Below are 16,860 nucleotides of genomic sequence, written 5' to 3' on the forward strand. Positions count from 1 at the left end.
CCAATTTGCATCAGCAAGTCAGGTAAGAGCAAGAATGTGATCTTTAATGTCCAGCAATTCGAGCTACATGTCAATTGAGGCTCCCTTGGACTATGAAATACCATACTGAAGTGTTTTGAACTGATAGACCTTTGCACCCGCACAGAATCTGAAAGAATTTACAGAAATAAACCGAGACACGAAAGAGGCAAACTTTGAGTGAAAGCCACAATCAGCGGCCTGAGATCTCTAAATTACAGGACGTAGCTCCTTTTTTTGGTTGTGGGTAGATCTTGGGTTGGAAGAAGGTGAGAAAAAAGGGCTCTGTTCTGTCTTCTTTTTTGGAAATAAGGAAGTTAAAGAAAGAAATTGTGTTATTTCTAGGGTCCTGGTCTAGGAATGTGCTCTTTTTAACTGCTATTAGTAAAATGTATGTTCAGAGTCTTAGACAAGGAAGGAAACTACTTTAGAGAGGAAGGAGGCATTAACTGTGCTGGGAACATGACCTAAACCAAAAACTTGATATACCAAAAAAAATATCCCCAAAGTATTAAATTTCACCTAACAGATATTTTAAAAAAAACAGTAAGAAGCTACAGGTGTGAAGAAATGTAGTTTAAGGGAAACATATGAATCAAGCAAGGTAATTTGGCAACACTGTAATAAGGTTAGTGCAGTAACTAGTGGAAACGTCATTTAGCATGAAAGCATGTATGCCTTATGAACCCCTTCAACACTCATGAAATATTACATAATGATTCTCACTTCTTGAAACAAGTGAAAGCATTATTCCTATTCGATATCACTTCAGTATGCTGCTGCAAATCCAGGAACTTAATAAATTCATAAAGAGTTACTACATTTATTATTAAGAAGTATAAGGTTACATTACTTTCTTTTGTATGACCAAAAAAACATTTGCAGAAATATTTGTTCAAACAAAATACAGTATTCAGTTTGGAATAAAATACTCCTTGTTTGCATGGGTGGTACACTTCTCTTGACTCACTGAACATTTTTAGTTTCAAGGAAGGTTTTAACCATCAACCATATGTAACAGACTTCCTCTATTCCAAGTAACCTTAACATACATTTGGCTGTTCACACTACATACATACCATAAAAGATATTTTCAACTGTCATTGTCATTCAGGTGTTAGTGTCATCAAATGATTTAGAGCAATCATTTTCAGCACACCAAATTAATATTATTAGAATTTAAATGTTTATTTTTACTTGCTATTTTTTACAGTTTTTATTTTCAGAGTATATGATATATACTAAAAAACTGGAAGTCTGCTTCAGATGATACCGCAAATTTCACAAATCAGAGAAAGAAAATCTGGGAATAATTTATGGTAGAAATTCAATGCATTCAATGCAATTCATCTGCATTGTTTTTCTTGATGAAATTATACTATTCACAGCCATTCCAAGACATAAGTGATTGTTCATTCTAGAGATCCAAGTTTATGCATGCACTATGAATTTTTTCAAACTGTCTCCTAAATGTCACTGGCAAAACATGAGTAAAAAACTCAACTTTTACTTCAGCATAACTGTTTGAAACTGCATTTGAACAGAATTCGTTTATTATGCCTTGTTGAATGTTAATCTGCCTTAACTTATGTTTTAGACACAAACAGTAGAGAAGAAAGTTATTCCCCTGGTATTCAGTACACCAAATACAAAACTGCTCTAATCTGATTATGACCCAAAGCCATAAATTTCACATAGAAACATGTTTCAGCTATGCTTTAAAAAAACAACTTGCATCTTTCAAAAAGCTGGTGGAAATTAAGGTTAGTTAGGAAACTTGAAGAAACCTTCTTACTTTGCTTAAAACAAATCACACAACTCTACATGATCCTAAGAGGAGTATCTACATTCATACATATCTTCCAAATATAACTATGAATTATTTTCTTTTTCCAGTTTTAAGTTTTTTAACATCCATTATTACCTTATATCCAGGTCCTAACTGATGTATTGCAAAAATCTGTGCTGGGTTGAGTGCTTCAGTGAACACATATACTGCTCCAAGCTGGCCACAGAACACTCTATTAGCATCAGCAGTCTCCGAAGAGCCAAGAAAACATTTATCATAGCTCTGTATCAGAAAGAGGCAATGTTAATGAAGTTTAGTCATACAAACTATACAATGAAATAATATTCAGGTACAGCTACCGAAGCCAAAAAAAAAAAGGGAGACTGTAATCAAGAAAATAAATCAATCATTTATTATTCCAATACCTGATTCCCTGTAGTGAACAACTTCATTTTGAATATTGTACCATTAATTGTTTATGGGTCAGTATTACAATGCTGTTATGACTGGCTGCTAGGATTTGGGTTTTTATTAATCGTTCGACATACAACAGAGAAAATTAGAACAGTACATTCAGGTACCAAATAACCTGCCTTACTGCCTTCTAGGAAATATGAAAGCCTTGAAGGTCCTTGTAATTATAATCAAAACTCCGACAGCTAACAGACAAGAACATGCATTGAAACACACTCTTCTTTCACTGTTGTGCTAACATGGCTAAACATCTCTAGCAGAAAAAAACAAATATGTATTTTTCTAGTTTGCAACTGGTGCACAGTCTTCCTCTATGGCCACAGCCTATAATGATTCGGTTTGACCTTGAACTCTTCTTCTGTCTTCTTCCACAGTCACAAGAGTTGTTATTTTCCATTCCTCCTTCCAACAACTATCCCTCTGCACAAAGACCTTCTACAGTTCTCCATCTGTCCATTTCCTATTCTTTCAGATTTGAAGTGTTTTTTTGTGGCTTTTTTCCCCCCTCAAATTAAATTTATTTTGCAAGAATTAGGTTAAGTTCTTCTTGTGCTTCCAAGAAAAAAGGCTTTCAGATGAAACAAAGTTTAGAACTTCACTGTCTAGAATAAAGATCTGGGGAATTAGAAAAAAGACACAGCACAAGAGGACAGCTGAACCACAAGGATCTTTGCAAGGCGATTCTCTCAGCTTCCTTGAGTTACATATACTTCATTTAACGGAAACAAAGATCAGGCCTCACTTTTTGAGCAAAATCAGCAAACCAGTAGAATCTGCATTAGGAAGCCTGCTTTTTCTTCTTGCTTGGCTGCTGAGTTTTACCCTAAGAAAAACTTCTGTCAGTCTGGAGAATGGAATCAAATATGGTGAACTGCTACAGCCAATGATCTAGGTGGATAAGCTACTAACAAGGAAAAGGGGACTCTCTCTAAAGAGTTAGGAGGTAGTCAAAGATCTGGAGCTCAGCTTTGCAGTGAGGTCAGTTAAGAAGCATCCAGGATTTTATCCCTGATTTATCCTCCTTTTGACCAAATACCTCTTCTAATTTCTTCCCTTGGAATTTCTAAATTTTTTTTTAATTTTTTTTGGACAAAACTAAAAAACTTCTGAAAAAAAACTACAGCAAAATTGGTTCACAAAGTCATATCGAGGATGCACAGTGCTGAAGATGGGCTATGAGATCACTCTGGCTAGGGGTAAATCTAATGGTGAAACTTCCTAACAATTTTCAATTAGTTCATTAAAGTCTTGCTTAGCCTTGAAGGCTTTACTGACACCTGCGCCATTACTGTCAGAAAGCGTTAAGTCAATTCATGTTAAGCAATTGCCATTTTTAATGCCTATTTGAGGAATTTGTCTGAGTTACCAATGCCACAATTTTCCTACTTCATACTTAGAAATTCTGAGACATACATTCCTGACTATTACAAAGGTATTTTCCTGGATCCTTCTAGTTATCATTAATTGTACAACAGCCATTGTAGCGCTCATTGGATTCTGAATTTTACATATAATTACATTCTAGGTCTGTTAACCTGTGGTAATTTCCAGTTTTGACTTTTTTGATTCTTACCAGACTATACCTTTCCAATTTCAGTTGCTTCATTCTGGATTAGGTGTTTGCATTATTTTTAATTGGAGGGAAGGGCTAACTACTGATCTTCTGGTAATTTTTATTCACTTCTGTTCCAGATTCCAAACAATCCATAAACCTGACTGATTGATTGATTGATTTAAATATCAGCACCCAATACTCATAGCTCACTTGGTCTTCCTCCAAGTATCTCACATTTCCACAGTTTTAAACCTGACAGACACCAACTGATCCAAGTTTGTTTGCCTATTTCTGTACATCCCTGGTAGTATGTCATTAATGACCCCAAGATGAGGTGACTGACAGATTTGCTTCATTCAGTGCCCTAGTCCAAATCCTCCTATTTTATTTACATAAAAAATTAAACTCTTGGGACTTATGGACCTTGTTACTTAAGGACATAACTTTATCCTTAATATTCTTGATGCTTATAAGCCTTCTTTCAAATGCAGCCCAAGTGCTACTGATGTCATCAACCTGTTGGCTTTTCACCACTCATGTCCACTTTTTAATCCTACGGTTTCCTTATCCTACAACAGAAATGTGAAGTTCTGTGAAAGACATCAGGATATCATGAAGTTTTATCATCATATTCCACATATTCTACACCTTGAAGAGAAGTTTTATGCTTTCTCTCATGTTACTTCCCATAACTGTGGGGTTTCTACGAGACAATGGTCACGTACTGAACAAGCCATGTCCAAGGGGGTGGTAGTAGGTGGTGATGAACTGACCAATCATAACAACGAGCAAGGACCTTGGCTACTGAGACAAGCGAAATATGTAGAAGTCGAAACAAGATTGATACAAGAAGAATGTCATGACAGCATAGTATGGCCTGTTAGCATAAACCAATCAGAACTAATATAGAGGCACGTGGACAAAGCATGCTCACCAATCATATTAGTACATGTAAGGTATGTTAACCAATTAGGATTAAGACGACACGCACACGGAGCGTGCACGGTAGTGAAATAGTATAAATGTACCCTCAGAAACGCGAATAAAAGAGATTTGCTTAACGACCATATTGGTCTGCGTGCATTTACTCCGTGCCCTCTCGTGGATTGCGTCGTGGGACTCTGCTACGACACATAACTGAGGAAAATTCCTAATCTAACAGCTGTTATAGCCAAATTCTTCCAATTTAACTTTCATCTCAAAGTGTGTTTGATCTCTTTTAAATCATTAACTCCATAAGACATACAGAGCTGATAATGACTACTGACCAGCTAGCAATTGTACACATTTGATTATGTTATACCCTGTCATGCATTTCACTTCATCTTTTTGTCATAATCTCTACCTATATTTACTGCTTGGAATATAAACTCAATGAGTTATTTACCACTAGCTATGGTATCTTTTGTAGCACCCCAACACAATGAATCTCAGCATTGCTATAGTTTTTGTATTTCATTAAAAAGTAATAATGAAGTCAGAGCCAAAAATGGCTCTATGGAAACAGTGTATCGGCAGCAGCATTCACAATAGAAACACCTATACAAATAAGTTTACGGTGTCTCCCACTTTTTCATCCACATTCATATCTTCCCTCTAACATCCGGGCTGAACATTGTGCAACATTTTTAACACATGAAGGTCCTCTCAATAAAATGAAAAAATCTTGAAGAAGGTTTGAGTGATTCAGAGTTTTGCATAGATGACAAGTTTTGCAAATCCCTAGATGAAAATATGTCTATTAAGACAACATACATTTGTGAAGAATATGGATGCGAAGCCTTAATTTAATATCCTGCATTTTGCTACCCACATAACAGAAACAGCTAAGAACCCAGTGACTTCATGCCTGTGAATAAATAAGAATGAATTAGAAGAAACACAAGAAAAAAAAAACATTAAAAATGAAAAAAAAAGTGCCTCTTTTTAAACTTTCACCCTTTTTGACATCTATGTCTTTACCTCAGTCTCTTCCAGGGTACATATGAAAATTGTAGACTGAGGTATTCTTCAGTTCTTGTTTAGATACAAGAGGTAAATGTCAGATAGTGGCAAAAATGTCATAAAAATATAAGACAACTGTAATGTAAGATCTATCTGAAAAAATAAAATAAAACAAATTCACAGTCTCTACCAAGACAAAAGCTATGCTTAAAAAAAAAAAAATTCCACTCAGTCCCTTAACCTTAAACTAAATAACGCAAATCTAATGAATGTTTCATTAATCTAAAAAATATTTAATCATAATGCATTTTGTTCAGTGGTAGCTTCGACACAGTGAGCAACTGAGAAGTCTTGTCTTCCTCACATTTAGTGTTTTAAACACTACATCTCAATTGTCTTACAATGTTTTTGTATAAGAAAAGATTGAAGAAAGTAAGATGCACTTAGTCAACAATATGCAACTCCCGTCCCTTTCTCACTTTTCACTGTTTTTACAACATGTACTGTTAAATCTATCAGTATAATCTGCATATATAGTTATGCACAACATAGGATGTAAAGAAAGAAGAATGACTGACTGACTTGCATAGTTTTTTCTTTTTGTCCAAAGCTATTACAGTAAGTTATCTTCTTGTCATCTAAAGTTATATCCAAGTGGAAGTGTATGAAGATAGAAGTTAAAAAATAAGCTGGATAATTGCTCAAAACTTTTCAAGGGAATACTTTTAACAACTCAACCTTTATATGGAACAAGAAAGTTCTAATACAGTCAAAACAAGAGCTTCTCTTCCTAGCTAACGTGTAACAGTGCTAAGGAGCCTACATACCCACTCCTCTGTTTTCCTTTTTATGCCTTTTACACACTGTTGCACTCATGTATCTTTCCTGAATTTCTCCTACTTTCTATTCTGTTTCCTACTTCTGATATAACAGATTTTTGTTATTAAAAAATAGACAGATAATGATAACTAGTGTCTTTCAAATCTTGGTCTATTCTCCAGCGGACAAAGTAAAACATTAGAAGAAATTTAAAAAACTTATATCAAAACATCTAAAGCTTGGTAAACCAATCCCACCTTAAGAAAAGTTTGGACTGGTTACATTAGAAAATAGAAAGGAGTAATGTGAAGAAAATATGAATAGAAGGAGCAATTCTCCCTGCTAAACATTCATCACTAAGGATTACAGATCCCCACACCATATAATTAGTAACTCAGCCAAGATCCTCTGAGACCTCAGTTGGCTTTTCAATCATCATATTCTCACCTATCCCCAAAAATGCCTATATTACCACGAAATCCATGCTCTGTAAAAAATTGAAAGGCTTGCCTTTTCTTGCAAGTAGAAACCAAGAAAACAAACTGTGATGATCAGCAGCTCTGGCAAGCAAAGCTCTCCTACTTTAATTAACATGTGATATTTAAACTCTCCCTTTCAAACTCAACTTTGCCTCTAGAATTTAGCAAAAGGCAGTTAATTGCCTTAAGTACAAAAGAGCTTCCTTATCCTATACAGGCAGTCAGAAACAACTGAGCATTATATTATAAATAAGAAATAACAGAAGTGTAGCAAGCTGATGAATGAAGCACCTTTGGAAGTCTAGCATAGCTTTAGCTGAAGGCAAAGCACAAGAGAATCACTTTGTCAGCCTCCCCCATCCAAAACTTTGGGCCAGAAAGAGTGACTGTTTTCTGCATCATTAGGTCTAGACTCTCAAACCTTCCAAAGTAAAAGATGCAAAATGGGAGGACACAAAAAACCGCTGGAAACATATATAGATTTCATTAAAAGAATTTAAATATAAAAATTATGAAAACTGATGCATTTCCTGTAAGAATGTACTGTTAATTTGAACTCAGTCCAATTAACAGATACAGGTTTATTTACAGATATACAAGCAATCTTCTCCAGGTAAAAATGACTGGTTTCGGCCTGTGGTACAAGCAGATGCAAGATATCTTTGCTCTGATCTGACTAATGCTATGCAACTGTACGTCTCTCAATATCTTTTAATTGGCTTAGATGGCCAATAAAGGAGGACACCTCTTTGTAAAAGTTTACTACCCAAGACAATTGTTCAGTATTTCAGGGATGCAATTTTGTAGAAGTTGATTTGTACTTGCTAACAATAATTAAATATTTATACCTTAATACTTAGTATTTTTAATATCGGTCAACTGCCTATTTACTAATGTCAAGTCAAACAATAAAAGGGGCAAAATATGCTTGTTACTGGAAGACAGATGTAAGAATTCAGATGTTGCTTAATACTATAAATCTCTTGATGCTTCTCCATGCTTCTGTGTTCTAGCTTTTACTTTTTGTCCCTTTTTCTATCTTGTTGGTTTAAAACCGTAAACTCTCAATAGAAGAAATGATCTCTTACTATACTTAAACTGTGTTTAAAGCAATAGGACTCTGATCATAATTCAGGCTACTCAGTTCTATTGCAATTAAAAAAACTACTTAAAATTTAAAGTTCAGTAACACAAAAGGCATAGAAATCTTTTAACCGTTAACAAATGTCTCCTCTTGAATCCAACACAGAACTTAATCTGATACAAAGGTGATTACTTTTGTATACACTGTCAGCATGCATAGTCATTTAGCAGAATGAACCAGTTTTTCTCAAGGACTTTTCTCAAGCAAAATCTGTAAACTCTGTAATTCTGTCATAATTTCCTATAGAAAAAGCTAGAGTATTAATCCATTTTTATCAGTGTCCTCTATACAGTATCAAATAGTAAAAATATTAGTTATAACAGACTCTCCAAACAAAATCTGTGAGAATTTCATTAAACTATCTAAGCAAAAATATAGCAAAAAAGTTCCCCAATATTCTAAAAAATATTAATATATAAAATCAATAATATTACATTTTATTAAATACATAACTAAGGAAGACAGAGTAAAGGAGAAAGCTTTAAATATATAGAAAATTTGCAAAGATCTAGAGAAAACAAATACAGTATTTTTTTTCTTTTTTTGATTTACTTTAAAATGAAAAGCTATGAGAAAGGAAAAAATAAAATCTTACGTCATTCGTGTTAACATGCCAGGCCATGTCACCATAGGATACCAGCTGACCATTCACGTAACATCGTATTTCACTGTTTCTCCAGCGATTATAGATGTGTACAATGCTTATCATGTACCACTGGAAAGAAATGGAAAATCAGTATATAGTGGCAGTTCTGTACTATAGAACATGAAGTTATTGAATGCCATTAAAAATAAGTAACCAGTCTCATAATGTTATCCAAACAGATGAATCCTTGCAAACTCCTAAAATTAAAAGTCAAGTCAGTGGAACTTCAAGTCCAGTCAGTAGCACAGTGCGTAAATGTAATGATGTACCTACCTGCATCCCTTTATGGGATTAGAGCCAAAAATGCATGCATACATACAATTAAAATGTTGAATACACTTCTGTTCCTGCAAATGTAATTTAATTGAAAAACTATACACTGTAACAAGAAACACAACTAAGTAATGATGGGAAATCCAGTTCTACATGCACTTACCTTAATAAATTCATATCACATCTTTGCCTTTTCATCATAGCTCTCTGTCAGAAATTATTAAATAAAAGGAAAAAATTCACAACAGCAAATTTTATAGCCCAGTTTAAGATGCCATCCTGATTGCTTCGCATGATTTTCTTCCTCTATTCTTTACCATTCCACTTTTTTTTGGACAACTGTCATATCATTAAAAATGCATTATATAATCAAACAGAGAAAACATCACAGTAAAATGCTTCCAAGTACAACTATGGTGATCTTTCAAATAATCTGTTCAACAGGAATCATTATGTCCATGATGAGTAAGTTCAAGAAGAAAACCTTAAGTGTCCTTTAAAATCAAACCTTTAAACCAATCTAAGACTAGGAATGGAAATTCAATCCTTAAGATCTGCAAATCAACTCATACTCAACTAGAGAGGATGTCTGTATTATTTCAAAATATATACAAAACAGAAGAAAATGGACATACTGGAGAAAGTCCAGAAAGGGCCAGAAAGATGATTAAGTGATTGAAGCTTCTGACACAGGACAAGAGGCAATTGGCACAAATTGAAATACAGGAAACTCCATTTAAACATATGTAAGAAACATGGTAGTAGAGCAGTAAGGATGATCAATCACTAGCACAGGTTACTCAGAGAAGCTGTGGAGTCTCCTTGCTTGGAGATATTAAAAATCTGACTGGACAACACCCAGAGCAACCTGATCTAGGTGTCTCTTCTTTGAACAGGGGGATGAGACTAGACTGTCTCAACACATCCCTTTCCAATCTTATTGATTTGGTTAAAAAGTTAGCTCATCTGCCTTGAAAACACCATTTCATGTTTTAATAATTTGGAATAGTAATTTACAATTTAATTGTCTTCCCTTTCTTGGTATCTGTTTCAATTATTATCTTTTGATTGTTATGTTCAGCTAAGTCTCTTTTTTTTTAAAGCAGAGAACTTCTGCATCCCCTGGTGCATTATTTTAATAATTCACTTGGTGCCTCTCTCCCTGAGCTGGGGTAAGTAGATACAGAGCCTACTAATATAAAAATCTGTTTCTCTGTTATCAGAGAAAATAAAAGTTTTTTACATGTTGATTTTATAACCAGATAAATCATAGAATTACAAATAAAAAAAGCATGCAGCAAAATATACTTTGACAATAATAGTAGCAGTAGTCCTCGAATTGAGCTGTATTCTGTTACATATCTATATTGTCTATATATATTAGAATACACATATTTTTCCACATCTGTTTCCAGGTCTTTAAAAATATATTTTCATTTTTCCCCCCCTTAAAACCTACAGTTAACAGAAGAGGGAAAAAACCCTACTAAACATACAACAGTACACAAGAGTATCTCACTTCTTGCATATGCAAGTAAACAGATTTATTGGGTAATGCTAGATTAAGGACGTACTGCTACAGCTTTGGCTTCTGAAGTCACGTGTGTCCAGTCAAATTTTTTTTTGTTTTTCTAGCAACAATGAACAAGTATTTTTTTTTAGGTCACTCCCTCTCCCCAACAAGAAATAAAAACCCAAACCCACAACTCAACAAGCAAATGTTATTCCCCATTTTGTAGGCAGATTCTATTTCAGACAGGAACATCTACCATAAATTCAACAAAATATTGCTAACTCAGAGACTAGAAGTTAACTGGTGATTATGCTAACCAGAAACTAAGTGCAAACCGAATGATTAGAGCTCTGCTTTCATCAACACTTCTTTTCCATAGCTTCCACACCACATAACATAAATCTCTTAGAAGAAAAATTCCCTTGTCCTCTTTCCTTCACAGGTTAATTTACCAACAATCTCCACTAAGTGATGATGATTTTAAACACTTTCATCCCAACAGCAGGCATTCTTTGCAACAGCACTATTCAAAGCTGTACCTTTTATAACTATTTACTCATACTTCCAGTTCTGATATTTTTGTGGCAGAAATCAGCCCACAACCATAAGCCCCAAGGTTTATCCATTCTATCAGTGATTTTTCTTTTACAGTGCTTTAAGAGCATTTCTGACAACATACCAGTTTCTAAGACTGTCCCTGTGTGTAGCTTAAGCTTAATAGAGGACTCATTAATTTGAAAATATATAGTTCATTACTTCTGTTGAAATGCTGTCCACAGAGCCTATAAGGAACTAAAATGAGCAATGCTACCTTGGGAGAGCTTTGGTGTCCATGTCAAACTTCAGGAAAATTATATAATCTACTTGATATAATCTTTTTTTTCCCCATGTTAATCACCGCTCATGCACATGCAGCTTCTTTTAGTCCAAGTTTCCTTTCTTCCACTCAACCTCTTTGAATCTTTAGCATTGCCACTATGTCAGAGCACTACTTATGTCTGTTATGCTGACCCACAAGGCAAACTCTACCAAAAACACTGAGCTTTTCTTTACTTGAATACACGTGAACACACACGTATGCACACATGCAGAGTGTATCCCAGCTTGTTATAACTAATCCAGTAAAAAAATCACTCTTTTGCCTCCTGCACTTGAATGAACTAAATTAACATCTTAAACTGTAATTTCTTTTTAGCCAGGGAAGTATTCAAGCACTAAAAAATGGTTTACTCTTTGTGTCCTATTTGTCACTAGTATCAATCCAGATAAAATGACTAATACAGGTTTTCAAAGCTAGTTCGTAAATAGAGGATGACAAACTCCACTGAGTTAAGTCCATAATGCTGTCTCATCGACAAGAAAATAAAGGTCCTTCTGATATTCCTGCCTGCTCACTTGATACTTCCATCCCTGTATTTTAACAAATATAAATTCTCTTATCGCATGATAGCATAATTTCTTCAAGGTCTTCAGAGGAGTATAATGCCTAAAGTTCTTGGGGAATCCACATAGCATGTATCAACTGGCTCACAAACCTGTTCTTATGAACAGTAAGAATCCTTCAAATAATTAAACAGAAGTAGGGGACAAGACTTCCAGTGAAGTATTACATTCTTTTGCCCTTGATATGTTTATCTATGTGTTTTCTAATCCTTCCTTGCCATTTTTCTAGCTTCTACATCATTTCAATGGTTAAGAAATCAGGCATAATAATACATAATTCTATGTATCAGCAAAGCCTTTTTCTAAAATTTGTATCATTTTCCATCACTCATTTGTTTGACAAAAAAGATTATAAACCACAATTAAAAGTTTGGCAAATTTCATATTCAAATGTCTCTGGAACTTGCTGCCTACTGTACGGTCCTGGCAACTAATTACTATCTCATATTGATTTCTATAGCTCTTCTACTGACATTTCAATTTGAGACACTTCCTCTGACTCATCCCCATTGACTTGTCTGGTAGTAAACAATGATGCAATTAATTCATTTAGCTTTTTTTTTAATGACACTGTATTCTTCAAGGACTCCTATTAAGCCTTAGTCATCTAATTGCCCCTATGGACTGGAATAAAAAAAAAATGAATTGTCTTATCATTTTACACATAATTTGCTATAACTTATACTTCTCTAAGTATTCTTCATTTTGATACAACTTCCACTTTCTGAAAACTCCTTTTTATTTCCAGTGGTCTCTACTTTGCTATTTACCTGTGCTCAGGTACATTGTAAGGAGCTTTTACATATTCTATTGGATTTTTTGGACTAATGGTATATTTGCTCCTAGCCTTTTGTATCTTTGCCTTCCTCTAGCACTATCAAACGCTTCCATTTTTTAATCGCTTCTTTTCTTTTCTTTTCTTTTTTTTTTTTTAAGAAGTGAAGGCATTTTGCAGTTCCTTTAAAAATAAAAATAGAAAATCGTGCGCATCCAAGCAAATTCTGCATTTTTCAAGACAAAATCAAGCAAAAGTCAACCTCTGAGCTCTCTAAAAGTTTAAAAAAGAAATAAATCCAACTGCTTTTGGTATTTAAAAGTTTGATCTATCATCCCAGTAAGATGCCACCCAGTTTACAGCAATGTAAGCTTCTTTGTATTAGTATGCTTTCTGATATTGCCCATTTGATCACAGATGCTACAACCATCCTTATCATGTGGCTAACAATTTAATCTGAAGAGTATGGCTTTCCTACTTTGTTACTGATTTTCAGTGCACAGAAACTCTGTTATTTATTGTTACAATGAACTTATTTATCTGACTGGATTAAGTCTTTAATAGAGGGCATCACTCCTCTATTGGCAAGACCTGCCCCACTGTCACTCATAACTGTAAGTACAATTTGAAATGAGTGCCCACTGATGGTCAAGTCAACAAAGCTTCTGATACTTCTATTATGTCAATAATCTCATTTACAATAGACATTTCAGTTGCTCTTTTATTATAAGCAGGGACATCTTCAACTAGATCAGGTTGCTCAGAGCCCCATCCAACCTGACCTTGATTGTTTCCAGGGATGGGGCATCTACCACCTCTCTGGGCAACTTGCTTCAGTGGTTCACCACCCTTATCATAAAAAATTTCTTCCTGCTATCTAGTCTGAATCTACCCTCTTTTTGTTTAAAACCATTACCCCTTGTCCTATCACAAGAAGCCCTGCTAAAAAGTTTGTCCTCATCTTTCTTATAAGCCCCCTTTAAGTACTGAAAGCCCACAATAGGGTCTTCCCAGAGCCTTCTCTTCTCCAGGCTGAACAACCCCAACTCTCTCAGCCTTGCCTCATAGGAGAGGTATTCCATCCCTCTGATCATTTTTGTGGCCCTCCTCTGGACCCGCTCCAACACCTCTATGTCTTTCTTGTGCTGAGGACTCAAGAGCTGGACACAGTACTCCAGGTGGAGTCTCACGAGAGCGGAGTCGAGGGGCAGAATCACCTCCCTTGACTTGCTGGCCACGCTGCTTTTGATGTAGCCCAGGATACGGTTGGCCTTCTGGGCTGCAAGTGCACATTGCTGGCTCATGTCCAGCTTTTCATCCACCAGTACCCCCAAGTCCTTCTTGGCAGGGCTGCTCTCAATCCCTTCATCCACCAGCCTGTATTGATACCAGGGGTTGCCCCTACCCAGGTGCAGGACCTTGCACTTGGTCTTGTTGAACCTCATGAGGTTCACATGGGCCCACTTCTTGAGCTTGTCCAGGTCCCTCTGGATGGCATTCTATCCCTTAGTTGTGTCAACCGCACCATTCAGCTTCATGTAGTCTACAAACTTGCTGAGGGTGCACTCAATCCCACTGACTATGTCATTGATGAAGATATTACAGAATCACAGAATCGTCTTGGTTGGAAATGACCTTTAAGATCATCGAGTACAACCACTAACCTAACCCTACCAAGTCAGCCACTAAACAATATCTTTAAGCACCACATTTACATGTCTTTTAAATACCTTCAGGGATGGTGACTCCACTACTTCCCTGGGCAGCCTGTTCCAATGCTTGACAACCCTTTCGGTGAAGAAATTTTTCGTAATATCCAATCTAAACCTCCCCTGGCGCAACTTGAGGCCATTTCCTCTAGTCCTATCAGTTGTTACCTGGGAGAAGAGACTGACACCCACCTCGCTATCACGTCCTTTCAGGTAGTTGTAGAGAGCGATAAGGTCTCCCCTCAGCCTCCTTTTCTCCACACTAAACAACCCCAGTTCCCTCAGCCGCTCCTCATAACACTTGTTCTCCAGACCCTTCACCAGTTTCATTGCCCTTCTTTGGACTCGCTCCAGCACCTCAATGTCTTTCTTGCAGTAAGGGGCCCAAAACTGAACACAGTATTCAAAGTGTGGCCTCACCAGTGCCGAGTACAGGGGGACAATCACTTCCCTAGTCCTGCTGGCCACACTATTTCTGATACAAGCCAGGATGCTGTTGGCCACCTGGGCACACTGCTGGCTCATATTCAGCCATCTATCAAACAACACCCCCAGGTCCTTTCCCTCCAGGCATGTTTCCAGCCACTCTTCTCCAAGCCTGTAGCGGTGCATGGGGTTGTTGTGCCCCAAGTGCAGGACCCAACACTTGGCCTTGGTGAATCTCATACAGTTGGCCTTGGCCCATCAATCCAGCCTGTCCAGATCCCTCTGCAGAGCCTTCCTACCCTCAAGCAGATCAACACTCCCACCAACTTGGTGTCCTCTGCGAACTTACCGAGGGTGCACTTGATCCCCTTATCCAGATCATTGATAAAGATTTTAAAGCGAACTGGCCCCAACACTGAGTCTTGACGTGTTCCTCAGCTTGTCACGGGCAAGTCTGATATTACCCCCCTCCTTCTTCACGTGTAGTTTAAAGCTCTGACAGTGAGCCCCGCTAGCTCATGAGCAGTCTTTGCTCTTTGAGAAAGGTGAATCCCATTATCAAAAAACACCAGCCACGGAGCCATGTATTAATAGACTAGGCCTATCTGTATCTCCTGTTCTGTACCTGAGGACATGGTCTTCAGGACTTTACTACTATACAATGAACCAAACCAAGTTGTACAATCATCTCACACAAAATTTTTCTTCAATTTTTAGTTGAAAAATTCCTTTTTTTTAAGTTTTCAAAGTCAGTAACACAATTTTCTTTTAAGTCCATCCTACAGTCTCCTTCCCTATATCATTTTCTCAAAAATGCACCAAGACCATGCCTCTCTGCTATAACAAGGACTTCCTTAGGTAGTACTCAAAGACACTTCAGATAACCGCCTGTCAATTTTTTATACTACTGAAGTCTTTTAAGCTTAATCACCCACTGCTGAGTAAGTCATATTCCTACTCCATAGCACAGTACAATCAGAGAGATGAGGCATCACACACTAAGTATTTCCAAAATGTGGAATTAATTTCAATCTATACTACAATTAGTAAAGGTGTTCAGGATTAGAAGCACCAAAAAAAAGCTGTTTGCTCTCAGCTACAGTGCTTTCCTGTTCATACTTCTACAAGGATTGATGCTGAGGCTGGAAGTCAAGGGAGTGAAAATTACTGGGGGTTACTAATACACAAAAATTTCACTTTGGAGTCCTCAAAATCAGTATAGACATACTAAATGCAACACTGCCAAAGCTAGTTTAGCACTGTTGAGAGGTCAGTCTTTTGTAGTACACCCACATTTTCTATTTGGGGATATGACAACCAAATTTCTCCATGTATCTTTATAAATACTTGCTTTCATAATGTTGTTAAAATACACTAACTAAAACGTAAAGTAACCATTTAGCACGCCTTCAAGTTTAAATTAAGATTACATATTATTCTGTCAATGATGTCATATGACATAGTTAACAGTGGGAAGATCTTCACATGAACATAGTATCTTTCTGATCTGCCTACATAAACCTTTTGACCAGATGGCTTGAATATATAATCTTACTATGATTCAACAAAACCTAAAAAAAATATTATTCAGAAGTTTAATGAGCATGATGTTTCTGGCAAAAGCTATTGCTGAAATGTCTAAGTCTGTAAGCAAATGGCTAGAAAACAGTATATCTGATGACAAAAATCGCACTTCTCAAGTTAGCATTTGGACAGTAAGCTGCTTTGTAAATGAGTACACATTTTTGGAATACACATCTACACATTCAATGCTTGTACAGTGGAATCAATGTAATAACTAAATAACATGAAGAAAATCAATCTACATGCTAAACAGGATATGTTTTGACTTG

At 36.2% G+C, this 16,860-nt stretch overlaps 1 protein-coding gene across 2 annotated transcripts in view; it reads right to left on the bottom strand.

The window, feature by feature from the left end:
* The window catches only part of NBEA (neurobeachin), a 560,398-nt gene that overhangs the window by 405,851 nt on the left and 137,687 nt on the right, over positions 1-16,860 (bottom strand). For both annotated transcript variants that reach the window (XM_068419495.1, XM_068419505.1), the window contains exons 7-8: positions 8,818-8,937; positions 1,943-2,089 (exon numbers count right to left, since the gene is read on the bottom strand). In XM_068419495.1, the coding sequence (XP_068275596.1) occupies positions 1,943-2,089; positions 8,818-8,937 (267 nt within the window). The remainder of the gene's footprint in view (positions 1-1,942; positions 2,090-8,817; positions 8,938-16,860) is intronic.

Source organism: Nyctibius grandis, chromosome 2, assembly GCF_013368605.1.
Source record: "Nyctibius grandis isolate bNycGra1 chromosome 2, bNycGra1.pri, whole genome shotgun sequence".
Classification (NCBI taxonomy): Eukaryota; Metazoa; Chordata; class Aves; order Nyctibiiformes; family Nyctibiidae; genus Nyctibius; species Nyctibius grandis.